General features: G+C 38.3%; 1 protein-coding gene across 8 annotated transcripts in view; it reads left to right on the forward strand.

Moving 5' to 3' along the window:
- SPDL1 (spindle apparatus coiled-coil protein 1) overlaps window positions 1-27,210 on the forward strand; it is a 33,365-nt gene extending 6,155 nt beyond the window's left edge. For 2 of the 8 annotated variants that reach the window (XM_012096685.4, XM_060400303.1), the window contains exons 2-12: window positions 585-759; window positions 2,300-2,476; window positions 4,465-4,656; window positions 6,916-7,065; window positions 7,166-7,264; window positions 7,341-7,451; window positions 9,607-9,747; window positions 15,677-15,780; window positions 16,586-16,773; window positions 20,123-20,465; window positions 26,341-27,210. In XM_012096685.4, coding sequence (XP_011952075.2) covers window positions 601-759; window positions 2,300-2,476; window positions 4,465-4,656; window positions 6,916-7,065; window positions 7,166-7,264; window positions 7,341-7,451; window positions 9,607-9,747; window positions 15,677-15,780; window positions 16,586-16,773; window positions 20,123-20,465; window positions 26,341-26,488 — 1,812 coding nt within the window. In that variant the 5' untranslated portion in view covers window positions 585-600 and the 3' untranslated portion in view covers window positions 26,489-27,210. Of the gene's footprint in view, window positions 1-584; window positions 760-2,299; window positions 2,477-4,464; window positions 4,657-6,915; window positions 7,066-7,165; window positions 7,265-7,340; window positions 7,452-9,606; window positions 9,748-15,676; window positions 15,781-16,585; window positions 16,774-20,122 lie in introns of all 8 variants that reach the window. The other 6 variants (XM_060400304.1, XM_060400305.1, XM_027979970.3 and 3 more) reach the window with 3 other exon arrangements.
- The last annotated feature ends 494 nt before the right edge of the window (window positions 27,211-27,704 follow it).

A 27,704-nucleotide genomic window follows, 5' to 3' on the forward strand; every position in this document is an offset into this window, starting at 1 on the left:
GCGTGTGTTGTTATGAATAACTAGCAAAATGCTAGTGAGTCTGTTTTCAATAAAGTGCATTTAATGTGACAAATTTCATGTGTTCAGGAAGTTAACACTGTTGTGAAAACTTGTGGACGTGCTAGTCCTTACCTTACCAATCTTATTCAAAGGTACCTTTTTATAGTTAAGTAGAAGTTATGCTACTATAAAGTTTCTTGATTTCTTTTACTGTTCTCTTAGCTTGGTTACCTGTATAGTGATAATTATGAGATCATCTTACTGTAGCATTTAAGGAAGCTTCGCAACAACTGAATAGTTTCCTAATACTGCATTCCTTAGAAGCAAAATTAAATTGTATTTATCTTTTTTTTTCTTTTTGCTCTATTTGATTTGTTCTCAAATTGGGTAACAAAATAGTCAGACTTTAGTCTTAAACAAGAATGCAAATTTGACCATTTAAAAGTCAAAGAGAAAATCTTTAATACTGTGTTTTCATGTGACAGTGATATTGAATATATACACACACAACACACTTGTGTCTTTTATTAGTGACATGAAGTTTTTTGTTTAAGTTTACATACTTTTATTTCTTCTATTTTCAGTAGACAGGAAAAAGTCATGGAGGCAGATGTAATAGCAGATCTTCGATGCAAACTCAAAGAGACTGAAGAAGAGCGACGGAAAGCTGCTCAGTATGGTTTACAGCTAGTGGAGAGCCAGAATGAACTGCAGAGCCAACTGGATAAATGCCGTAATGAGATGATGACCCTGACTGAGGTGGGACACTACACTCCTCTGCTCACCAGTTTGTGCTTTGCCACTGAAGGCTGCTGTTGTCCAGCAGTCATTAATATTATTAATTTAATATTTTTCTTTTCTGAAAATTGTAGGTCTGATTCCCACCCATCTGCAGGGAAATGAACTGAATGAATCTCTAATATTTTTCTTTCTGACTCTGTTCTGAGTTTGAAAAACATGTTCCCTTTCTTTACTCCATATTGAATTTTAGGCTTTGGTTTGTCTTGATGCTACACCAAGTCCTTAGTTCTGTCCTAAGTCTAGACTTTTGTATTCAGTTGCCTACTAATGGTCATCTCAGACTTAACATAAACAGAACAGTTGATTCCTTGCCCACTAACCAAACATGCTCTTGCAGAATTCTTTACCTTATTTGGTAACTATAAAAACGTTTATCCAGTTACTTGAGCCAGAAATCTATGAGTTTTACTCAATATCTTTCTGTCGCATATTTCTCATATTTAATCCACTAGTGAGCTCTAAAAACGTGACCTACAGAACATCTGCTGCTCTTGTTCAGACCTCCGTCGTCTCTCCCCTGGACTGTTATCATAGCCTCCTGACTAGGTTGCCTGTCTCCCAGATTGCCATTCACACTGTTCACTCTTTACACAACAGCCAGGCGGTCTTTGAGGAGCATATAAAAGATCATGTCACAGCTCTGCTGAGAGCACGGAGCAGCTTCCTGTTTTATTTACGACAAAAACTGAGTTCGCTACCTGGGTTTGTAGATCTCCGTGTAATCGAACCTCTTTCAACCTTTGACCTCATCTTATGAATTACTTCCCCTTGTTCTTAGCTATACGAGTCCTGCTTTATGGGCTCCACAGGAGCTTTTGCCTCATTCTGAGTTATTTGTCCCCCACCCTCATGAGAGACATGACAGGAGAGAGGGGAATTTCGTCTCCTTGCTCACGGCTGCATCCCTAATACCTGACATGCTTTTATTAAAAGAATGAATAAATCCGTTTTACTTAGAAAATGCTCAGTAATGTATTTAAACTTTGATCTCCAAATTTAAACATAGCAGTTAAAATAACTAATGACCACCCTTGTTAATTTTTTCCTTTTAAATCTAATTTTATCTTATTTTTTTAAAGCTTGTTTAAGAGGTTTGAACTAATGACCTTTTCTTCATTTTACTTAGAGCTACAAGTAGAGAATATTGTTATCAAACCAAATAATTCTTACTAAATAAACTTAAGTGCTATTAATTTTTTTTTCTTCCTAGCAGAGACTACTTGACTGGACAGCCAGAGATCACTTTTTACTTCTTTGACAGGACCTAGAAGCAATTACCGTATCCCCAGCATGAACTTTAATTGAGTCTCAAATCACCTCTCACGGTTTTTTTTACATTAATACTAGCTATAGTTACTCCAGATTTAACATGTGCTTGTTACTTAGAAAGCAGCAAATGTGTGAAACAGGAATGATTCAGTCAAAGAGGAAAACTGCTTACATGTGATGGCTTTAAGTTATTTTTGTATAACTGAGTTATAATTGAATCTGTTTTCAGAGCTATGAACAAGAAAAATATACTCTTCAGAGAGAAGTTGAGCTTAAGAGTCGAATGTTAGAAAGTTTGAGCTCCGAATGTGAAACTATTAAACAACAACAGAAAATGCATCTGGAGCAATTAGAAGAAACACTGACCAGAAGCCACGGGCAGGAAGTGAAAGAACTAAAGAAAAAGGTTTGGGCGTCTGTGTTTTGGAACCGAAGAATTTCATGCTCATGCAACCATTTGTAAACTTTAGATGATGAAAGACTTTCTTACTACCATCTGTGCAAAATAGCTGAGATGAGGGGTTCCATCATCTTAACGTGACCTTAGCAGTTTGTTTTAAATAACATTTTAGTAGTTAAATTGAATTATTTAATTTTAGCAACTATTTGTTAAGAAGGAGTTTTATCTCTGATCAGCATGGCCTCCTTTAGAGAGCTTAGGATACCGATCCTTTTTCAGAAAGACTAGTTTCCTAGCCTTCACTGCAACTTGTGCTACACTTTATAATTCCGCCAAGAAACCAATAGTTTTTGGTAAATTAATGTACCTTAGAGTTGTATATTTTACAACTATAAAACGTATATTTTACAGTTTTTTTATTGAAGATAAACTAATACATATGATCAAGTTCATACACAACTCCTTAAGGGAGGTACCATTATTATCTCCATATAACATGAGAAAACCAGTGTTTAAACAGATTGAGTGAAGTTGGACAAGATTATAGAGCTAGAGACTGTCAGTCAAAATTTGACTCTCTTATTTCAAAGCCTGCTTCATTGTGTTTCATGTAGCATCTTTTAAGATTTTTATGTATCTGTACCACCTATGCTGGTTAGTTAATTCTCATTAAATTGACTCTCTTTTAAATGTTCTCTAATTTTAAGTAACAATATCAATGAAATATATTATGTTTGAGCTGGTTATTTTTTTTCCTCATATGCAATAAAATATAACTATCAAAATATGCTTCATGCAATATTTAGAATCGTCTTGCTTACCACTCTGACAAATAATAATCCGGCTTATCCAAAGCTACGCAGGTTGAGACACCAATTACTGATACGGATGCTTATTTTCTTCCTCATGGATATTTTCAGTTTAGCAATAACTTTCAATACCTAAACAATAAAGTAATATAGGAAATATTGAGTCTAAAGTAAGGCCAGTTATAGAGATGGCTTTTTGGTAAAGACTAAATCATTCAAAAAATATTTTCAGTCTTTCTTATGTTCTCAGATTACTTGTACCAATAATTAGGAGTTTTACTTGCCATCTTTCTTTCACTTACTTCTCACATTTAGTCCGTCAACAAGCTCTTAAGAACTTGAGCTACAAAATATCTGTCTCAGCTACTCTGGGCTACTATCTGTCTCTGGGCTACTCTGTAGCCCAGCTTGCCGTCATCTCTCCACTACTGTCCAGGTAGCCTGTTTCCTCTGTTGCTGTCATGCCATTCATTTTCCACACAGTGACAACATGGCCAGGAGTCCAGACTTACCCTGATTATGTGTAAGGATCATTTGTGTGCTTATAAAACAAGGCATGTCACTGTCTGTTAAAAGATGCATAGCTTTGGCCAGATAGGAAACCCCAGTCATCTCATTATACAATAAGTTTGGGTCATTCAGTGATGTTTTTCAGAAGGATATACACATTTCAACATATATCAATCAGCTGAAATTTTTGTTTCACATGATAAAGTTGAAAAGGGAAAAGAAATCAAAATAGAAGTCTTTATTTTTTAAATAGTAAACAAATATCAGGATATATTCTAGGAATGTTGAGATCCTATTCAATATAATTCAATATAGATGATAATGGTAACCCTGGACATCAAGTAAAAGACTTTTATTAACAACAAACCATTTAGTGAATGTTAGATGTGGTGCTGAATGTTTTCACACAAGCTTTCCATGTACATGTACTCCATGTACTGGGAGGTACAGTTAAGCAAAACGCAGTAAGACAAGGTGTGCCTGTATTAGTTTTCCAAGACTGAAGCAATGTGACATTTTTGGAAAAGGGGTTAAATAATTTTGTTCAGTGTGTTTGCCTTCCAAAATAGTTGTCCTGCAGGTACCAGACACTTTGTACTGCAATGGTATGTTCTGATGACTTTTACTGCCTTTTACTCTAGAAGATTGTGAATTTTCTTTTTTTTCTTTTTTTAGTTAGAAACACTGAAAGCCGAGTTAGATGAAGCTCGGCTAAGTGAAAAGCAGCTGAAGCACAAAGTGGACCATCAGGAGAAACTCCTTTCTAGTAAATCAAAGGAAATGCAAATGTCTGAACGGGTACATGAAAGTGTGTCTTCAGAGACGCTGACTCTTCAAACTGAGCTGACCGAAATGGAAAATGTGAAGGTAATTTTTGTGGCATGTGTATTATGGAGTTTTCTCCTTTTTCTGGCTCTATATTTTTCATGTTTTTGTAATAATCCTTATGAGCTACTTTTAAGACTGAAATCTTTTTTGGCCTAACTATGATCTAATTAAAAAATAAGTTTTTAAATGGATTCCTTCAATTAAAGTAAAGCTTTTAAGTTACATGATTATGTAAGGCAGACTTTACTTTTAGATTATTGGAACCTCTGGAAGAGTTTAGACATTTATTCTAATCCTAGTTTGTGTCATAAAAGCTTAATATAAAAGTTGGTCTGGCAGAAGTTGATTTGTTGTTCAGCTGCTCAGTTATGTCTGACTGTTGTGACCCCATGAATGGCAGCACCCTATTGTTTTGCCAAAAGTTTTCACTTTAGTCTCAGGTTCAAAGGATTTGTTAACAAACTAAGCCACTTGTTCTATACAAATAATACAAATATTTATTAGAGAATTATCTAGCTTACTTTCAATATACTAACATTAAAAGAAAAGGGAAATAGAACAGAGGATATGTCACCAAATTGGGGTTTGACCAACATCTAGACTCAAATGGTGCTGGGAAGTCCCGTGTCAGAGCACATCTGGAGTCCCAGTTGTCCCAAGGTCCCAGGCAGCATGTCTGCTACTTGGGTTAGACTACAAAAAATTGCAGTTCAGGGTTCCTGCTTATAATCCCAGGAGAAAACTGGTATAATCATCAGTCTGACCAAATTGCAAGCCTGGTTTCCTGTTAACGCTGTTTGTTTTGTGTTGTAAAACTTGGAATGTTGTTATGCCTGGGGCTTGGTTGGCCAGGGCCCTTGCAAGGTATTGACATTCTCAAATTCTTCCCCATCTTATCTGTGGTGCTGCAAGGCTTGCGCTCACAGCAGGCAGTCACTCACAGTCAGGGTAGTGTCCAGGCAGGCTAGAAGCAAGGTCAGAGGCCAAGACCATTTAATTTCCCTAACACCTGTCCTTCACTATCTCCCAAAGTTTTCTCAAACTCATGTCCATTGAGTCAGTAATGCCACCCATCCATCTCATTCTCTGTCACCCCCTTCTCCTGCCCTCAATCTTTCCCAGCATCAAGGTCTTTTCCAGTGAGTTGGCTCTTTGTGTCAGGTGTGCAAAGTATTGGAGCTTCAGCTTCAGTTCTTCCAATGATTTCCTTTAGGATTGACTGGTTTGATTTCTTTGCTGTCCAAGGGACTCTCAAGAGTCTTCTCCAACACCGCAGTTCAAATGAATCAATTTTTCGGCACTCAGCCTTCTTTATGGTCCACCTCTCATATCTGTACATGACTCCTGGAAAAACTGTAGCTTCGATCATACGGACCTCTGTTGGCAAAGTAATGTCTCTGCTTTTTAATATGCTCTCTCAGTTTGTCATAGCTTTCCTTCCAAGGGGCAAACATCTTTTAATTTCATGGCTGCAGTCACCGTCCGCAGTGATTTTGCAGCCCAAGAAAATAAAATCTGCCACTATTTCCACATTTTCCCCATCTATTTGCCATGAAGTGATGGGACCAGAGGCCATGATCTTCGCTTTTTTGAATGTTAAGTTTTAAGCCGACTTTTTCACTCTCCTTTTTCACCTTCATCAGGGGGCTCTTTAGTTCCTCTTCACTTTCTGCCATTAGAGTGGTATCATCCGCATATCTGAGGTTGTTGATATTTTTCCTGGCAATCTTGATTCCAGCTTGTGATTCATTCAGCCTGGCATTTCAGATGGTGTACTCTGCATATAAGTTAAATAAGCAGTGTGACAATATACAGCCTTGACTTACTAATTTTGAAATTTTAAACGCATCTATTGTTCCACGTCTGGTTCTAATTGCTGCCTCTTGACCTGCATGCAGGTTTCTCAGGAGGCAGGTAAGGTGGTCTGGTACCCCTTTCCAGAGTTTGTTGTGATCCATACAGTGGAAGTTGATATATGAATATAATTTTTTTCATTGTAAGCTAAAATTAGCTTGAAAGTTTTAAATTCATAGAAAAGAAACAGTCTCTAGAGTCTTTCTTTGATGACTTTTTAAAAAAGTAATTAAAAAAATTTTTTTTGAGTTTTTTTTAATTTATTTTTTATTGAAGGATAATTGCTTTACAGAATTTTGCTGTTTTCTTTATTATGCACGTTAATAATCTTTGACTAGTTATTAGTTTTAGTTTTGAGTGTTAACCTCTGCTGATAGATAAACTGACAGCTGCTAACTGAAGGATTATTCAAGAGTTTCTTCTTTTTCAATTCCTGTTTAATAGACCACCCTCCAAGAAGAAGTGAATGAGCTACAGTACAGACAAGAACAACTCGAACTTCTTAATTCTAGTTTAATGCGCCAGGTAGACCGGCTTAAAGGAGAAAAAGAAGAGCGAGAGAAAGAAGCGGTTTCTTACTATGATGCCTTAGAGGTATTGTGATTATAGTAATACCATCTTTTCCAATTTATATAAGTTGTTTTCTTGCTAATCTTATCTCAAGTAGCTGAATTGTTTTCTCTTTTGAATTTAGAAAGCTCGTGTAGCAAATCAGGACCTTCAAGTGCAGCTAGACCAGGCCCTCCAGCAGGCCTTGGACCCTAACAGTAAAGGCAACTCTTTGTTTGCAGAGGTACATATGAACACTCCATTGATTAAGTTGGCATTTCACCTAATAAAAGCATAATTAAACATGTTATCTTTTCTAGGTGGAGGATCGAAGGGCAGCGATGGAACGTCAGCTTATCAGCATGAAGGTCAAGTATCAGTCACTGAAGAAACAAAATGCATTCAATAGAGAACAGATGCAAAGAATGAAGGTGAGAATTAGTATAAGATTTATTAGACCTTATTTTGTATCAGTGTGACTTGTGCAGCTAATACACTTACATGATTATTTCTAGAGCTACATGACCTTAGGAAAAATTTTTTTAATTGATGAGAGATCCCTTTTATATTTTATTTAAAAACATTTAATTCTGTGTAGATTTTAGTGGTATATGTAGCATCCATGGATTGATTGAGTTTGTAATTGTTACTCACTAGCCTTGAGGTTTTAATTCTTTCAGTAGCCTTACCATTAGCTCTTTCTTTGTAATGGGAAAAATCAAGTATTAAAAAATTTTTCTGTCCTACTGTTGGCCTGGTCTCTTTCTGAGGGTAGCCCTGAAATGTTTACTCCAACTGAAACTAGCTCTCTCACCATTCTTCAGATCTCCCACAAAGGCTTATTAACGGACTGAAGTTTGAATTTCCTTTCCTTGCAGTTTCTCAAATCAAGCATGTAAGCCCTTTTAATTTTAAGGTTTGTTGGGTGTCATTTTTGTCGAACAGCTGGTAACAGAAAAGCATGTGGAAATTATATTCCAGTATCGTGCCAACCCTTAGACTCCTGATCTGTTGTGCCTAACTCTCCTGAAGTGGTAGCACTTAATAGAAGTCTGTAGGGTTTCCTGCCTGTTTTAAGGATGATGAGATTTACCAAAGTAATAGGAAAGATCAGTGATTAAACTTTGGCTTCAGATGAACTTGGGATTGAATCCTAGTCTCACTTGTTAGCTGTGTGGCTTTGGACGAGTATGTTTATTTTTCCGAGCAATTGGTCACCTCATTTGTAAAATAGCGATGATAGAACTCGCCTCCTAAGAGTTGTCCTGGAGTTGAATGAAGGCACAGCAGCATGCGTACATGTTTGGCAAATAGGAAAGTGCTGACTTAATAGACAACAACTCTGTCTTTTATTTCTGAGGATTTCAGTTGTGTCGTCTGGTTTACCTCAGCTCTCCCCTATCTGGGAATCATTTCTTTGTAAATTTTCTCATATTTGCTCTTTGTTTTCTTTTTGTACTTGTTGGGCTATTGTTACTAATCTCTCACTGTTCTGCTATCCCAAACTATCTTTAGACACAGGTAGCATTCTGAATTTTGGAGGGATTGATATGTCTAGCTTCCAGTATGAAAGTGAAAAAGTGAAAGTGAAGTCGCTCAGTCGTGGCTGACTCTTTGCGACCCCATGGACTTTAGCTTACCTCGCTCCTCCGTCCATGGGATTTTCCAGGCGAGAGTACTGGAGTGGGTTGCCATATCCTTCTCCAGGGGATCTTCCTGACCCAGGGATCAAACCCGGGTCTCCTGCATTGTAGGCAGATGCTTTAGCATCTGAGACACCGGAGAAATCCAGTATGAAGCAGGAGCAAAAAGTGGATCCTTAAAAATGTTAAAAGTCGTCTTTATCTCTTACTTATAACCATAGCTGCAACTTCATATCATTGCTATACTCAAAAATGTATTTTAACTAATTGACTCTTTTTAGAACTGCAGAAATTTCCGAAGGCAGAAAGGAATGCTAGGTTTAGGTTTTAGCTAATTTCCTTTCAACTGCTGTGCAATTCCCAAGTTGAGGTGGAATCATAATTAGGTAGGTTGATTGCTGCTCTTAAAAAAAATATATTGAAGTTTGCTTCAAGACCCTTAGGTTGCCCTTTACCTTTGCTTTCCATCCTCGTCCTTTGCAAAACTCACATTTGTGAATGTGAGTAGCTTAATTTCCCCCACTGAATACTACTGAATTTTATTAAAATTTTTGAGAAGCTGCACCAGCCCCTTGATGAGAGTGCCTATGGTGAGTACAGTACAGCGTTCTGCCGGGTTTCTCTACCACTTAACCTGGTGACTTCTTGACCACAGCCATGCAGTTCAGCTGTGTTTCACAGAAGTACAGATAATTGTTATGGACTTCAGATACCAACTCATAAGTAGTCGAAATAAGTACTAAAGAGTTATATCTGTAACTAAGCTATCTGAAATAAATATTTTCAAATTATTAGAGGATTAAACTAGTCACAGCTAATTTGTTTAGCTTCTAAAATGAAGCCAAAGTAGTATAGTACAAAATATGAATTGTATCAAAAATATAGTTATCAGAATCTTCTTCCCCACTCAATTTTATGGGGGAGAATTTTTTTTTTCTTCTAGGTACAGATCGCTACATTGCTGCAAATGAAAGGGTCTCAAGCTGAATTTGAACAGCAGGAACGGTTGCTTGCCATGTTGGAGCAGAAGAATGGTGAAATTAAACATCTCTTAGGTGAAATTAGGAATCTGGAGAAATTTAAGGTATGTGTCAACACCTTTTAAAAATACAACAGTTTTTTGTTTGAATATCTTGCTACTTTTAACTTGAATGGGTTTCTTTTTTATGTAATTAATCTATAGTTTCTATTGAGATTTATTAATATTTAATTTTTTCTTTCAGTTTCTTTTTGCTTTTCAGTGGTTTGGACTACTGCTTCTTTTAATAGAGCCCCCATATTTGTTGTTGTTATTGTAAATTTTAACTCATTTATACTCAAAGCACACGTATCTTAGGTGTACAACTCAGTGAGTTTTACCTACATATACCCCCTTAAATTCTTACCTAGCTCATGGTATAGAATACTTCTAGCATTCCAGAAAAGTTCTGCCAAGTCCCTTTTGAGTGAGTACTCCCACCTTCTAACTCTGTGCCAGCTTCACGCGTACAGATGCTCTTGAACTGCATGCAAATGAAACCGTCCGTTACACACTCTTGTCTCTGTCTTCTGCTCTACATTATGTCGGTGAGATCTGTCCCTCCTGTCAAGTGTTACCAGGAATTAATTTTTTTTTGGTGCTTTCTACCTCTATTTTTTGATGAATGCAAAGTAAGACTTTTGTCATATTGTCCAGTATTATGTGGCAACTGGAATTCATACAAGTCTTTGGTAAACTATTTCAAAATTTTTGAAATTCAAACCCTCAGGAAAGTTGTAAAATTATTACCGCATACCCTTCACCCAGATTCCCTGGTTGTCAGTTTCACCACATTTGCGTTTTTATTTTCTCTCTTTCCACGTATGTGACATTTTTATCACAAACATTTGAGAGTAAGTTGCAAACCAGATGTCCCTTTACCCTTAAGTTGTTACTCAGTATTGAAGTTTATCTTTTACATAACCATAGTACAATGATCAAATCAGGAAGCTTACATTGATACAGTTTTAGCTGAACTGCCTTTTACATTTTAGGAATTACCACTGATGTCCTTCCTGGAATACAAAAATGACCAAATGCTTTCCTTTCTAGGGTGCAATCTATGATCAAGTGTTGTATTTAATTGTCAAATCTCTTTAAAGACTCTACAGGTCCATGTAATTAAAGATAGGAAAGATTGACGGCAGGAGGAGAAGAGGGTGGCAGTGGATGAGGTGGTTGGATGGCATCACCAATTCAATGGACATGAGTTGGAGCAAACTCAAGGAGGTAGTGAAGAACAGGGAAGCCTGGCATGCTGCAGTCCGTGGGGTTGCAAAGAGTCGGACACAGCTGAGCAACTGAACAAAAACAATCTGGGACAATTCCTCAGGCTCTCTTTATCTTTTATGACTTTGACAATTTTGAGGAGTACAGCCATTTGCTTCGTAGATTCTCTCTCATTTTGGGGTGTGTGATATAAAGTCACTGATTCAGTGGACATGAATTTGAGCAAACTCTGGGAGATAGTGAAGGACAGGGACACCTGGCATGCTGCAGGCCGTGGGGTTGCAAAGAGCCAGACACGACTTAGAGACTGAACAACAGCAATGCATTTTTGATGGGAATACTCCAGGACTAGTAGTAAACTTTCTCTATGTCACATCAGATGGCACATGGTGTCTATTTGTATTGTAACAGGTGATATTAACCTTAAGTATTTCATAGGGAGTTACTTAGGCCAGGTGTATATCTATTTCCCCTTATACTTAAACATCCATTGATGATTCTTGCCTGAAACAGGTATTACTGTGATGATTGCCAAATGATAATTTCAGTTAGAATAATGAATTAGAGCTTTTCTCCTCATTTATGTCATATAGTCTCATAAATTCTTATTTTATCCTATGGACTATAATCTATAACTTCCTTATTTACTCTGTCCCAGATTTGGCCAGTGGGGGTACTTCCTTACTCTGGCACAACAAAATATTCCTAGCCTTGGAATCAACATTTCTACAAGGAACGTAGGTTCCTTTAAACGAAGAAGGGCACTTAGAAACCAGGATCTGGGCACTGAATGTGCTTATTGCCACTGAACTGTCATCACTTCTGGATTCTTCTAGCAGACAGAACTGGAAGTCTGTGTCCATACATTTAGTGTACTTATGTATGTGTTAGATGCATGTTTAGGAATGTTCCATGTAAACAATCTTGTGTATTACACACACATATATATACACATGCACACATAATAAAACCTTGATGTCATACTTCATGACTCCAGTTTGAGTCCAGTGCCACAGGGTTCATTGCCCACCCCATTTTTTCCAACAGTGAAAAACCTGGCTCTTATTGTCCTCAATATATTTGCTTATTTACTCGCTCTTAAAATATATATAGTTTTGAAATTATTCATTAAAGTTCAGGATTTGTCTTTTTGTTTTTAACTTGAGGGTATATAGTCAGAATACTGTGTTCAAGAGTTTTGTTGTTATTGTTCAGTCACTAAGTCATGTCCAACTCTGCGACCGCATGAACTGCAGCATGCCAGGCTTCCCTGTGCTTCATTATCTCCCTGAGTTTACTCAGACTCAAGTGCATTGAGTCAGTGATGCCATCCAGCCATCTCATCCTGTCACCCCATTCTCCTCTTGCCCTCAATCTTTCCCACCATCAGGGTCTTTTCAGATGAGTCAGTTCTTCACCTGAGGTGGCCAAAGTATTGGAGCTTTAGCTTCAGCACCAGTTCTTCCAGTGAATATTCAAGGTTGATTTCCTTTAGGATTGACTTGATCTCCTTGCTGTCCAAGGGACCCTCAACAGTTGTCTCCAGCACCAAAGTTTGAAAGCATCAATTCCTCGGCATTCAGCCTTCTTTATGGTCCAGCTCTCACATCCGTACATGACTACTGGAAAAGCCTTAGCTTTAACTAAATGGACCTTGGTTGGCAAAGTGATGTTTCTGCTTTTTGATTCACTGTCTAGGTTTGTCATATCTTTTCTCCCAAGGAGGAAGCGTCTTTTAATTTTGTGGCTGCAGTCACCATCTGCAGTGATTTTGGAGCCATCTTTTTCGCTCTCCTCTTTCACCTTCATTAAGAGGCTCTTTAGTTCCGCTTCACTTTCTGCCATTAAAGTGGTATCATGTGCATATCTGAGGTTATTGATATTTCTCCCAGCAATCTTGTTTCCAGCTTGTGCTTCATCCAGCCCTGCATTTCGTGCGATGTACTCTGCATACAGTTAAATAAGCAGAGTGACAATATACAGCCTTGATGTACTCCTTTCCCTATTTTGAACCAGTCCACTGTTCCACGTACAATTCTTACTGTTGTTTCTTGACCTGCATACAAGTTTCTCAGGAGACAGTTAAGGTGGTCTGGTATTCCCATCTCTTCAAGAATATTCCACAGTTTGTTGTGATCTATACAGTTAAAGGATTTAGGATAGTCAATGAAGCAGAAGTAGATGTTTTTTTGGAATTGTCTTGCTTTTCCTATGATCCAGCGAATATTGACAATTTGATCTCTGGTTCCTTTGCCTTTTCTAAATCCAACTTGTACATCTGGAAGTTCTCGGTTCGTGTACTACTGAAGCCAGGCTTGAAGGATTTTGAGCATAATCTTGCTAGGATGTGGAATGAGTGCAGTTGTACATGGTTTGAACACTCTTCAGCATTTCCTGTCTTGGGGATCGAAGTGAAAACTGACCTTTTCCAGTTCTGTGGCCACTGCTTGAGTGCTGCACTTTCCCCTGCCAGTTATGAGTGTGTTAGTCATCTGAAATAGTTAGGTTTTGTCCATCCTTGTTGCATTTATTTACTCTTTCCAGCATGTGAATCATTAATGTGGTTCTAAAGTCAAAACTGTACAGAGTTTTGCCCGCCTCCCGCTCCTTCCCCTCTGTTTACGCCCACCTGTTTGGGCAGCCGGTTTGTTTCTGATTTACTCATGGCCTGTTCCTTTTTGCAAAAAGAGCAGCTTTATATGTAGGCTTTATTTTCCCTTTTTATTTCTTGGACAAAATGTGGCATAACACAGATAGTCTTTTATAGTTTACTTTTTTTTTTTTTTAAATTTTAACCTGGAAATCACTTCATCTAGTTTAGAGAGATCTTCCTCATTCACACCAACAGAGGATTCTGATACATGGTTCTCATACATTCTCCTCTGTCTGGGTATTTAGATTATTTCCGGTATTTTGCAATTATGTACAGTGCTACGAAGTGTCATTTTGCATGTATGTGTGTTTCCTTATTATAGATGTATCATCCTGAGTAATTCCTACAGTATAATTGCTGGGTCAGAGTAAACTAGCATTGTATCATAGTGCTCATTTCTCTGTCACCTCACCAATAGAATGTATTATTTTTTAAAATTTTTGCTGCATTGATAAGAAACGGTATCTCAGTGTAGTCTTAATTTCTATTTTTGTAATAATAAGTGAATTTTAGCATGTTTTCATAAGTGTATTTACTTGCATGGGTACATAGAGAAACTGACGCGTGTTTTCTAGTAGTGTTTGTACGGTTTCACATTTTACATTTAGAGACCTGATCTCGATTGAAGTTTATTCTTGTGTATAGGGTAAGGTTTAAATCTAATTTTACCTTTTCCAAATAATTAGCCAGTTGTCCCAGCATCATTTATTTAAAAGTCAGTCTTGATAGCAGTGATTTAACATAACATCTTTATCATATATCAGATTTTCATATATGCCTGAGTCCATTTCTGGACTTTCCATTCTGTTCGATTGGCCTACTTTTCTGCACATCAGTGCCATACTTTTAATTTAGAGGTTTTATAGTTATGTTTCGTCTGGTAAGGCTCTTCTCCCACTGTAGCTTTTCTTTCTCAGCATTTTTTCTGTCCTTTCATGTTTGTTTTTCCCTATGAACGTCTTGTCTAGCTCAAGAAAAAAAGTTTGTTGGTATTTTTATTAGGATTACATTGAATGTATAAATTAACTTAGGGAGCACAGATATCTATCTTCTCACTAAAGAATTAATCACAGCTTATAAATGACAAACTTTGTAAACGTTAATAATGTCAACATTCTAAATTGTAGCTATTATAAAATTAGCTATTAGTGTAAAATTTAAGTTTATATAATTTTATTTCTCTTACAAGAACTGTTGAAAGGACTGCAATTTTGGTTGAACTTGAAAAACATCAGTTGATAGGTGTATGTGGCTCACCAGTAGACTCTGCACTATACTTCGAAAATTATGGCTTTAAATTAAGGGCTTTTACCTGCAATCTCTGAATTTGTTTACATATTTTTAAGCAAATTTACATTTTTTTCCTTAGAGAAGTTGTACAGAGATTCTTTCAGAATCTCAGAAGAGCGGGCACCGAAAATAACTTTACGGATTTCCACTCTTTTTCATATTTTTGTTACCTATGGCTGTTTCATAAGGCTGGAATTAAGGGTTTGGGATTGGGATGGAAACTGGCCTTTTCCGGTCCTGTGGCCACTGCTGAGTTTTGCAGATTTGCTGGCATATTGAGTGCTGCACTTTCCCAGTGAGTGTTTGTTTCTTCCATATTGAAAGCCAGGAGAGAGGAAGCAGAGGGAGCACAGGTGGGATTAGAAGCATAGGCTCCGGAGACAGAGCTGCGCTCAGATCCCCGCTTGCCAGCGTGCTTGCCTGTAGTGTCGTGAGGCAGCTCCCTCGTCTCTAAGAGAGGAGCGCTCCTTCTCATGCCTGCTTCAGAAGGGGGTTACATGGATACTGCTTAGCACGGCGCCTGCTGTATGATAAGCATTCAGTAGAGGTAACTGGGGTTGCAAAGAGTCGGACATGACTGAGCGACTTCACTTTCAGCTTTCACTTTCACCCACTGGAGAAGGAAATGGCAACCCACTCCATTGTTCTTGCCTGGAGAATCCCAGGGACGGGAGAGCCAGGTGGGCTGCCATCTATGGGGTCGCACAGAGTCGGACACGACTGAAGCAACTTAACAGCAGCAGCAGCAGAGGTAACTGACATTAATAAACCTATGCTAACCTAATTTATTATCTAAGTAGTAAGAATTGTTGTTTTCTTTAGAGTTTATATGAAAGTATGGAATCTAAGCCTTCAGCCAACTCTGTTGCTCTGGAAGATGACACCTATTACACAGATTTACTTCAAATAAAGCTTGACAACTTAAAGTAAGTGTTGGGTGCTTAGAAAGATGGAGACTCTGTTCACTTGCTTATAATAAGAGGTAGTAGTTTTGTGTTTACATTGCCAAAAGAAAGTTCTAGAAAAGAACAACAACAAAAATACCTCTGTGTAGCAAATGATATTTATTCGATATAATTATTACTGGTTATTGAAGAAAAATACTTTCAATGAATAATTAAATATTTTTAGCTTTTGTTTTTCTTAAAGCCTTTCAAATTAGCAAGTATAAAGAACTTTAGAAAATGTTCTTATAACCTAATTTTTTAAAGAATAAACATCATGTAATTTAAACCTTAAAGGAGTTTATTTATACATGTGGAAAGTATGCCCCTCTGTGTCCATTTTCTTTGAAAAATGCATGAGATTTTTTAATTTGAAACTGCTATTGTTAAATCTTATTTTGCTTATTGTTTCTTTGTTACTAAAAAACACCAGGGAAATATGTTTTACTAAGAGTTCAAATATATAATATAGTAAACAATTGGTGGGCTTTCCAGGTGGGTCAGTGGTAAAGAATGTGCCTGCCAATGCAGGAGACGCAAGAGATGAGTGGGTTTGATCCCTGGATAGGGAAGATCCCCTGGAGAAGAAAATGGCACTCCGGTATTCTTGCCTGGAGAATCCCATGGGCAGAGGAGCCTGACAGGCTACAGTCCATGGGGTTACAAGAGAGTTGGATACAACATAGCAACTAAACAAATAGTTTGTACTAAAAACTATGTATTTTATGTGTTATGTTAATATTCTTTGGTTCTCTCTCTCTCTCTCTTTTTTGTTTTATTAATGTAGCAAAGAAAGTGAAAGCATTAAAGGTGAATTGTCCATCCAGCGAATGAAAGCATTACTTGAGAGCCAGCGGGCTCTGGATATTGAGCGGAAACTTTTTTTAAATGAAAGGCACCTCCAGCTTTCCCAAAGTGAAAATATGAAACTGAGAGCTAAATTAGATGAGCTAAAATTGAAGTATGAACCTGAAGGTATGAATGTATCATATATTTTGTCTTTTATATCATGAGAAGCTCTGAGAAATCATATCAGATTTTTTTCTTTCTACAGCTTTATGGAAACCTCATTGCAAACTAATTTGTGACTATGTGTCTATATTTAATAAAATAAATGTATTGCTACAGAATTTGTAGGAAAGAGAACTGTGTACTGGATATGCATGAATAAAATGAGTATTCCTTAACATTTGAGCCTTTTCCATTTAAGATTGCAGCATCTTATGTAATGCCAAAGAGTTCAGTTTTGTTGAGGCAACTGATGTTTAAGAGCTATATTAGTTAATAGTAATTGTTCATAGAAAACCTAAAATAATGGAGTCTAAGAATGTGATGGTTCTTAGGCCAAAGTTCTGTTACATGTTCTAGGTTATAGACTTTCAGCCATTTTTGCCCCTACACATGCCCCTTCACATGCCTACAACTCTTTCTTCATCATTATTTCAGGGACAGGAGTGATTCTCAACAGTAGGGGGCAGACTGTCAGCAATAATACGGTTTCTTTATAGTTTAAAAAGGTTTCTCTTTCTCTCATCTTTTTCCCCTTCTCTGGTTAATAGACTGTCCTGATTAAGAGTTATCCACTTCAGATTTCAAAGGTCTGCTGAACTAAACAGCGCAGCCAGGAGGAAGTATAGTGAATATTGATGGTGTGGATTTCAAAGAAGCAGTGCAAGAGAAAGGAAAAATAATGATTTAAAAACAATAGTGTAGAGCAGGAACACTAGCCCCACAGTCAACTGTGGTTTCTGCAACTTAATTAATATTTTGATTTTGAAAATGAAAGACATGTTAGTTTTGGAAAACAGGAAAAGTATTAGAATGATTATTCTGTGACTCTATATCTCGACCTGCATAGGAGATAGAATGATGTTATGTTAATCTTTATAACACACTACTGCTGCTAAGTCACGTCAGTCGTGTCCAACTCTGTGCAACCCCAGAGACAGCAGCCCACCAGGCTCCCCCGTCCCTGGGATTCTCCAGGCAAGAACACTGGAGTGGGTTGCCGTTTCCTTCTCCAATGCGTGAAAGTGAAGTCGCTCAGTCGTGTCTGACCCTCAGCGACCCCGTGGACTGCAGCCTTCCAGGCTCCTCCATCCATGGGATTTTCCAGGCAAGAGTACTGGAGTGGGGTGCCATTGCCTTCTCCGATAACACACTACTGAATGTTCCTCAATTAGTGCTTTTAATTCCATTTTATACATTACAAAAACATAGCCCGTGTTTTAGATTAAGTGTAAAAGCATATAGCAGTTGCCACAGTGCTTTGTACTTAGTAGTTGATCAGTAAATGATTATTATTCAAGCTTTGAAAAAAGTAAGAAAACAATGCTCAGAGAGGTTAAGTACTTTTCCAAGGTCACTCAGCTGCCAAGTGTTGTTGGCACTAGGATTTGTACCTGGATTGCTTGACTCTTACGCACTATATCCTTTCTAATTTCCAGGCTGAAGCCCCAGGCAACTTTTATAATAACCCTCAGTTCAGTCAGTCAGTTCAGTCGCTCAGTCGTGTCCAGCTCTTTGCAACCCCATGGACTACAGCACACCAGGCCTCCCTGTCCATCACCAACTAGTGGAGTTTACTCAAACTCATGTCCATTGAGTCGGTGATGCCATCCAACTGTCTCATTCCCAGTCGTCCCCTTCTCCTGCCTTCAGTCTTTCCCAGCATCAGGGTCTTTTCAAATGAGTCAGTTCTTCACATCAAGTGGCCAAAGTATTGGAGTTTCAGCTTCGGCATCAGTCCTTCCAGTGAATATTCAGGACTGATTTCCTTTAGAATGGACTGCTTGGATCTCCTTGCAGTCCAAGGGACTCTCAAGAGTCTTCTCCAACACCACAGTTCAAATGCATCAGTTCTTCAGTGCTCAGCTTTCTTTACAGTCCAGCTCTCACATCCATACATGACTACTGGAAAAACCCTAGCTTTGACTAGATGGACCTTTGCTGGCAAAGAAATGTCTCTGCTTTTTAATAAGTTGTCCAGGTTTGTCATAGCTTTTCTTCCAAGGAGTAAGCATCTTTTAATTTCATGGCTGCAGTCACCATCTGCAGTGATTTTGGAGCCCAAAGTCTGACATTGTTTCCACTGTTTCCCCATCTATTTGCCATGCAGTAATGGGACCAGATGCCATGATCTTAGTTTTTTGAATGTTGGGTTTTAAGCCAGTGTTTTCACTCTCCTCTTTCACTGTCATCAAGAGGCTCTTTAGTTCTCGCTTTCTGCCATAAGGGTGGTGTCATCTGCATATCTGAGGTTATTGATATTTCTCCCGGCAATCTTGATTCCAGCTTGTGCTTCATCCAGCCCAGCATTTCTTATGATGTACTCAGCATATATGTTAAATAAGCAGAGTGACAATAAACAACCTTGTCATACTCCTTTTCCTATTTGGAACCAGTCTGTTGTTCCATGTCCAGTTCTAACTGTTGCTTCTTGACCTGCATACAGATTTCTTAAGAGGCAGGTCAGGTATTCCCATGTCTTTTAAGAATTTTCCATAGTTCGTTGTGATCCACGCAGTCAAAGGCCTTGGCATAGTCAATAAAGCAGAAGTAGGTATTTTTCTGGAACTCTCTTGCTTTTTTGATAATCCAGTGGATATTGGCAATTGGATCTCTGGTTCCTCTGCCTTTTCTAAATCCAGCTTGAACATCTGGAAGTTCATAGTTCATGTACTCTTGAAGCCTGGCTTGGAGAATTTTGAGCATTACTTTGCTAGCATGTGAGATGAGTGCAATTGTGTGGTAGTTTGAGCATTCTTTGGCATTGCCTTTCTTTGGGATTGGAATGAAAACTGACCTTTTCCAGTCCTGTGGCCACTGCTGAGTTTTCCAAATTTGCTGGCATATTGAGTACTGCACTTCACAGCATCATCTTTTAGGATTCGAAATAGCTCAACTGGAATTCCATCACCTCCACTATCTTTATTCATAGTGATGCTTCTTAGAGCCCACTTGACTTCACATTCCAGGTTGTCTGGCTCTAGGTGAGTGATCACACCATTGTGATTATCTGGGTCATGAAGATCTTTTTTGTATGCCTAGAAGAGAACATTTTAAGTGTTCATTCCTATGGTCAAACATATTGAGGTCCCAAGGAAAATTTATAGCCAGATAACCTTGCAAAGATACAGTTAATGGAATCCATAAAAAAGAAAGAATTAAAGACAGTATATTTCAGTAAGCAGATGAATAGTTTTTAAAGAAACAGGAGTGGAAAACAAAGGAAAATAAATATATTTATAGCTAGTTCTACCTTATGTTGATTGTGTCTTTGATATATTGACTAGATACATTTTTTAATTGTTTTTATTCTCAGAGAAAATTGAAGTGCCTGTACTCAAAAAGAGACGTGAGGTCCTGCCTGTGGATATTACCGCCCCTAATGGTATATGTGCCACCAGTGATGATGGGAAAGAAGTTTATAGATTATCACCACAGAAAGAGGAGGCACAATCCTATTCTAACGGTTTGGAAGATAACAACTTGCAGCTAGAAAAGACAGTTTCTGTAAACACATCAGGACTCATTCTCTCTCCTTACAAAAATCTGCCCATGGATGTTCAGCCAAGAAAGGAAAAGAAGTGTGTGAAACTTATAGGAGTTCCAGCTGACTCGGAAGCCTTAAGTGAAAGAAGTGGAAACACCCCTAACTCTCCCAGGTCAGTGTCTTTCCTTCAAGGCAGGGAGCAGCCTTCTCCATCTCGCCTCTATCGCTGCATGAACTGTGCTATCTGTTTCTTAATCTATTTTCTTAGTATTGTATGCAGTATAATTCCCCAGTTTCATCTACGTACCTTCCAATTTTCTAAAACTTTAAGAAAGACTAAGATGATTGCCAGGGGAAAAGACTCCTGAATAAGGGAATTATTTTAAACAGTAACACTTTTCTGTGTCACGAGTCTAGTACATCTCTGAATGTTTTGTTGTTTTGAATAAATGTAGTTATTTTTTTCCTGGTTCAGGAGTGACCTGAAAGAAAAATTACCTTACCTCCTAAAAGGGCTTTCCAATTAGTATTAAGAAATTTCAGCCTTCCAAAAAACTGTTAGGTGAAATTTTTTTATGGCTTTTGAAATTGTTTATTCTAATCCTTCAAGCATGTGCTTTAATACCTATTCTGACATTTTAAAATATCAAAGGTAACTCGTTTTCAATTTACACCCAAACTTCAAAGCCTCTAGTTTCTGCATAATTGAGTTTGTGACTAAAAGAGAAGGTGTCAGACATACATGTCTGTAGCAATTAACATTTTTAAAAAAATTAAAATAATAGAGGCTAGAAAGAAGGTAAGAGAAAGTGAGTGGAAGGGAAAGGTAGGTACAGTGACTGAGGTTAGGGTGGTGTAAAAACACATTCTTGATGTGTGTAGCAGGACCAAGTGTGGGCGAAAAAGAAGTGAATGAGGAAAATGGAGTAGGTAAAAAAGGATGATAAAAGATGAAGGATGTCTTTATGCAGTGGAATGATAGTGGAATTAAAATAAATAGACATTTTAAAAATTAATCATATTGGTATGGAAATAGTTAGCTGGGATTGTCTGCTATGAAAGGAGATCTTTAAGGTGCTATTATATCTTTAAGGTACTACATCAGTCTTAATGGAGACATACAAATAAGACATTTTACATTTTACTAAATGTAGTATTTAACAATGAAAGCATTTCAACAGTATTGCAGCTTTTATTGTTAATTGGAGTAATGTATTACTCCATTTCTTGAATTTTTATGTAATAGCATTATAACCTATAAGCCGCTTGAACTAAAAGCTTAATATTCTCAAGGAAAAAGGTACCTTTAAATGAATGCCATCTGACACATGGTTTCGACTAATTGTGAATTGAATTCAACAAGTTGTGCCTGTGTATATGTGATTCATTGTGTATGTGTGCTTGGCCATTGTATATTTCTGGAGGCGAATTTCTAGCATTGATCAGTGCAAATCTTACTCTCTGTGTTGTCTTCATTTCTTCTGCTGTTTTCTTCTGCTTAATAAAAATTATTCAAGCAAATGTTCAGCTACTTGTTTGACTCAAATAGCACGTTGAAATTTTTTGTCTTGCTAGTTAAACGAAAACAAAATAACAAAACGTTTGTGTGTGTGTGTGTGAGTCCATCTGCTAACTTCAGATGTTTCCAGCCTTTTGCCCTCTGCATGATTAATTTAGACACACAATCCTATGATAATATTATAATAATAAACATGGCTTCTATTAGGAGATTCATTCTTGCATGCTTTATGAATTTAATTGATTCTCTTACTATAATAAAATATCTGTATAGGCCCTTTAAAATACTTCTTCATTGTTTATTTTTTTCTTAAACTATTATTTTGCTAGTTGAAATTTGAGTTTTATAATGGGATATTTAGATCTATTCATGCAGCCCAGGATTCCTTGTTAATTTTTATCTTGCATTTGCCTTTTGTTGAGTCATGTTAACATTGATATAGTGCTTTAGCATTAAACCAGAGAAGGTGATGGCACCCCACCCCAGTACTCTTGCCTGGAAGATCCCATGGACGGAGGAGCCTGGTAGGCTGCAGTCCATGGGGTCACGAAGAGTCAGACATGACTGAGCGACTTCACTTTCACTTTTCACTTTCATACATTGGAGAAGGAAATGGCACCCTACTCCGGTCTTCCTGCCTGGAGAATCCCAGGGACGGGGGAGCCTGGTGGGCTGCCATCTATGGGGTCACACAGAGTTGGACACGATTGAAGCGACTTAGCAGCAGCAGCAGCGTTAAACATTTTTTGTTAGATGTGTTTATCATGATCAGTTCAGTTAAGTCGCTCAGACGTGTCCGACTCTTTGCGACCCCATGAGTCGCAGCACGCCAGGCCTCCCTGTCCATCACCAACTCCCAGAGTTCACTCAGACTCACGTCCATCGAGTCCATGATGCCATCCAGCCATCTCATCCTCTGTTGTCCCCTTCTCCTCCTGCCCCCAATCCCTCCCAGCATCAGAGTCTTTTCCAATGAGTCAACTCTTCACATGAGGTGGCCAAAGTACTGGAGTTTCAGCCTTAGCATCATTCCCTCCAAAGAAATCCCAGGGTTGATCTCCTTCAGAGTGGGCTGGTTGGATCTCCTTGCAGTCCAAGGAACTCTCAAGAGTCTTCTCCAACACCACAGTTCAAAAGCATCAATTCTTTGGTGCTCAGCCTTCTTCACAGTCCAACTGTCACATCTATACATGACCACAGGAAAAACCATAGCCTTGACTAGACGGACCTTAGTCGGCAAAGTAATGTCTCTGCTTTTGAATATGCTATCTAGGTTGGTCATAACTTTTCTCCCAAGGAGTTAGCGTCTCTTAGTTTGATCGCTGCAGTCACCATCTGCAGTGATTTTGGAGCCCCAAAAAAATAAAGTCTGACACTGTTTCCACTGTTTCCCCATCTATTTCCCATGAAGTAATGGGACCAGATGCCATGATCTTCGTTTTCTGAATGTTGAGCTTTAAGCCAACTTTTTCACTCTCCACTTTCATCAAGAGGCTTTTTAGTTCCTCTTCACTTGTTGCCATAAGGGTGGTATCATCTGCATATCTGAGGTTATTGATATTTCTCCTGGCAATCTTGATTCCAGCTTGTGTTTCTTCCAGTACAGCGTTTCTCATGATGTACTCTGCATAGAAGTTAAATAAGCAGGGTGACAATATACAGCCTTGATGTACTCCTTTTCCTATTTGGAACCAGTCTGTTGTTCCATGTCCAGTTCTAACTGTTGCTTCCTGGCCTGCATACAGATTTCTCAAGAGGCAGGTCAGGTGGTCTGGTATTTCTACCTCTTTCAGAATTTTCCACAGTTTATTGTGATCCACACGGTCAAAGGCTTTGGCTTAGTCAGTAAAGCAAAAATAGATGTTTTTCTGGAACTCTTGCTTTTTCCATGATCCGGCAGATGTTGGCAATTGGATCTCTGGTTCCTCTGCCTTTCCTAAATCCAGCTTGAACATCTGGAAGTTCACAGTTCACATATTGCTGAAGCCTGGCTTGGAGAATTTTGAGCATTACTTTACTAGCATGTGAGATGAGTACAATTGTGTGGTAGTTTGAGCATTCTTTGGCATTGCCTTTCTTTGGGATTGAAGTGAAAACTGACCTTTTCCAGTCCTGTGGCCACTGCTGAGTTTTCCAAATTTGCTGGCATATTGAGTGCAGCACTTTCACAGCATCATCTTTCAGGATTTGAAATAGCTCAACTGGAATTCCATCACCTCCACTAGCTTTGTTCGTAGTGATGCTTTCTAAGGCCCACTTGACTTCACATTCCAGGATGTCTGGCTCTAGGTGAGTGATCACACCATCGTGATTATCTGGGTCATGAAGATCTTTTTTGTACAGTTATTCTGTGTATTCATGCCACCTCCTCTTAATATCTTCTGCTTCTGTTAGGTCCATACCATTTCTGTCCTTTATTGAGCCCGTCTTTGCATGAAATGTTCCCTTGGTTTCTTTAATTTTCTCGAAGAGATCTCTAGTCTTTCCCATTCTGTTCTTTTCCTGTATTTCTTTGCATTGATCACTGAAGAAGCCTTTTTTTTCTCTTCTTGCTATTCTTGGGAACTCTTCATTCAGATGCTTGTATCTTTCCTTTTCTCCTTTGCTTTTCACCTCTTCTTTTCACAGCTATTTGTAAGGCCTCCCCAGACAGCCATTTTGCCTTTTTTGCATTTCTTTTCCATGGGGATGGTCTTGATCCCTGTCTCCTGTACAGTGTCACAAACCTCATTCCATAGTTCATCAGGCACTCTATCAGATCTAGGCCCTTAAATCTATTTCTCACTTCTACTGTATAATTGTTAGGGATTTGGTTTAGGTCATACCTGAATGGTCTAGCGGTTTTCCCTACTTTGTTCAATTTGAGTCTGAATTTGGTAATAAGGAGTTCATGATGTGAGCCACAGTCAGCTTCTGGTCTTGTTTTTGCTGACTGTATAGAGCTTTTCCATCTGGCTGCAAAGAATATAATCAGTCTGATTTTGGTATTGACCATCTGGTGATGTCCATGTGTAGAGTCTTCTCTTGTGTTGTTGGAAGAGGGTGTTTTCTATGACCAGTGCATTTTCTCAGCAAAACTCTATTAGTCTTTGCCCTGCTTCATTCCGCATTCCAAGGCCAAATTTGCCTGTTACTCCAGGTGTTTCTTGACTTCCTACTTTTGCATTCCAGTCCCCTATAATGAAAAGGACATCTTTTTTGGGTGTTAGTTCTAAAAGGTCTTGTAGGTCTTCATAAAACCGTTCAACTTCAGTTTCTTCAGCACTACTGGTTGGGGCATAGACTTGGATAAATGTGATATTGAATGGTTTGCCTTGGAGACGAACAGAGATCATTCTTTCGTTTTTGAGATTGCATCCAAGTACTGCATTTCAGACTCTTTTGTTGACCATGATGGCTACTCTGTTTCTTCTGAGGGATTCCTGCCCGCAGTAGTAAATATAATGGTCATCTGAGTTAAATTCACCCATTCCAGTCCATTTTAGTTCGCTGATTCCTAGAATGTCGACGTTTACCCTTGCCATCTCTTGTTTGACCACTTCCAATTTGCCTTGATTCATGGACCTGACATTCCAGGTTCCTATGCAATATTGGTCTTTACAGCATTGGACCTTGCTTCAAGAAAATAAAAGTCACATCCACAGCTGGGTATTGTTTTTGCTTTGGCTCCATCCCTTCCTTCTTTCTGGAGTTATTTCTCCACGGATCTCTAGTAGCGTGTTGGGCACCTACTGACCTGGGGAATTCCTCTTTCAGTATCCTATCATTTTGCCTTTTCATACTGTTCATGGTGTTTTTAAGGCAGGAATACTGAAGTGGTTTGCCATTCCCTTCTCCAGTGGACCACTTTCTTTCAGACCTCTCCACCGTGCCCCACCTGTCTTGGGTTGCCCCACGGGCATGGCTTAGTTTCATTGAGTTAGACAAGGCTGTGGTCCTAGTGTGATTAGATTGACTAGTTTTCTGTGAGTATGGTTTCATTGTGTCTGCTCTCTGATGCCCTCTTGCAACACCTACCATCTTACTTAGGTTTCTCTTACCTTGGGCGTGGTTCACGGCTGCTCCAGCAAAGTGCAGCCGCTGCTCCTTACCTTGGACGAAGGGTATCTCCTCACCACCACCCTTCCTGATCTTCAACGTGGGATAGCTCCTCTAGGCCCTCCTGCGCCCACGCAGCCACAGCTCCTTGGGCGCGGGGTGGCTCCTCCCAGCCGCCCCTGACCTCGGACACAGGGTATCATTATATTTTAATTCTTTATTTTAGACTTTGCCTTGACTTTTTATCAGCCTTAAAGATATTTCTTTAGACATTTGAAAAATTAAGCCTATTGATAGAAAATGTTTTTAGTGAGGCAGTGATTTAGTTTTTTTTTAATTGTATTGGAATCAACTGTAATTTTTCTTCTTAAATACCTTAAAAAAAATCACCTTGTCTCATTAAGAGATCCATTATACTATATAGGATTGTTTCTTCTTTAATTTTTCCTGACCACATTTGAATTCAGAGTGGATGCTTTAATGCCTGTAGGTTAGCTGCTGAATCAAGGCTTCAAAGAGAAGTTAAACAAGGGAAAGAAACTGCAAGCAAACTGGAAAAAGCAGCTTGTAAGAAATCACATCCTATTGTATATGTATCCTCCAAGTCAACTCCAGAGACCCAGTGCCCTCAGCAGTAAAGACTTTTCCTTCATGAGAATAAGGTACCACTTGCCCCAAAGATTGCTCTGAAGCTTAAAGATTGCCTTTATCTGAGGGTACCTTGCAGCCTATTTTCCTTCTACTCATTGTGCCAGGAACTGGTATTTTCATGCTTTGACCAAACATTCAAAATGTGATTGTGATTCTAACCAGGAGAGTTCCTTAAGTGAAGAACTGTGAATCACAGTGAATAGACTATTAACTGAAGGAAAGTGTTATTATAAATCTATTGAATGCATTGTGTATAGATTATTAAAGTACCTTCAGAGCCATATATACTTGAAAAGAGAACACATTATATTTTCCTACATACATTTTTATGAACGTAGTTTTCCACTATGTTGTGAAAATAGAAAACTTTGTTTAAAAATATATTGTAACTAGATTTTGTCAGTGTTTAAAGCATATATGTTCATCTTTGTATTCATCTACATGATGTAAGTTTTATTTTGATTACATGAAAAGTACAATTTTGAAATGTAAAATAAAGCTGCTATAATTTATCTCCTTTTTGTTTATTCTGCATAGATTATAGTGTGTGATCAAAGCAAATAAAAGAAGAAAAATGAAACCAGGGATTCTTAACTCCCTGGTACATACAATTTTTGTGTGTGTGTGTATATATATATATATATATGCACACACACATAATATATATTTTCAATTCTAAACCTTCCAAATAAAGACTTTTTTCCTGTAAGTGATTATAGCCTGGTCTGTAACTTAATTTCATGTATACATTCGGTGGTGTATTAGTTGAGAGAAGAGAGATTTATTTTAAGGAATTGTGTTTTGCACATAAGGAGGCTGACAAGTCCAGAACCTACCCAGTGGCCTCTCAGGCAGTAGACCCAAAGAAGAGCTGATGTCACAGTTAAGTCCAAAAGCTGTCTGCTGCAAAAGTTCCCCTTTTTCAGGGGAGGTTAGCCTTTTTTTTCAGTCCAGGGCTTCAACTAATTACATGCATAGGCCCACCCACATTCCGGAGGGAAATCTGCTTTACTCAAAGGCCACAGATTTAAGTGTTAAACTCATCCAAAAGCACACACAGAAACATCTAGAATGATGTTTGACAACATTTCTAGGCTTTATAGCTCAACCAAATTGACACATCCTTAACCATCACATTGGGTTGATTAGATAAGTCTATTGAAATATATTGTTTGCTTCCCTGGTAGCTCAGACAGTGAAGCG

The sequence above is a fragment of the Ovis aries genome, chromosome 16 (genome assembly GCF_016772045.2).
Source record: "Ovis aries strain OAR_USU_Benz2616 breed Rambouillet chromosome 16, ARS-UI_Ramb_v3.0, whole genome shotgun sequence".
NCBI lineage: Eukaryota > Metazoa > Chordata > Mammalia > Artiodactyla > Bovidae > Ovis > Ovis aries.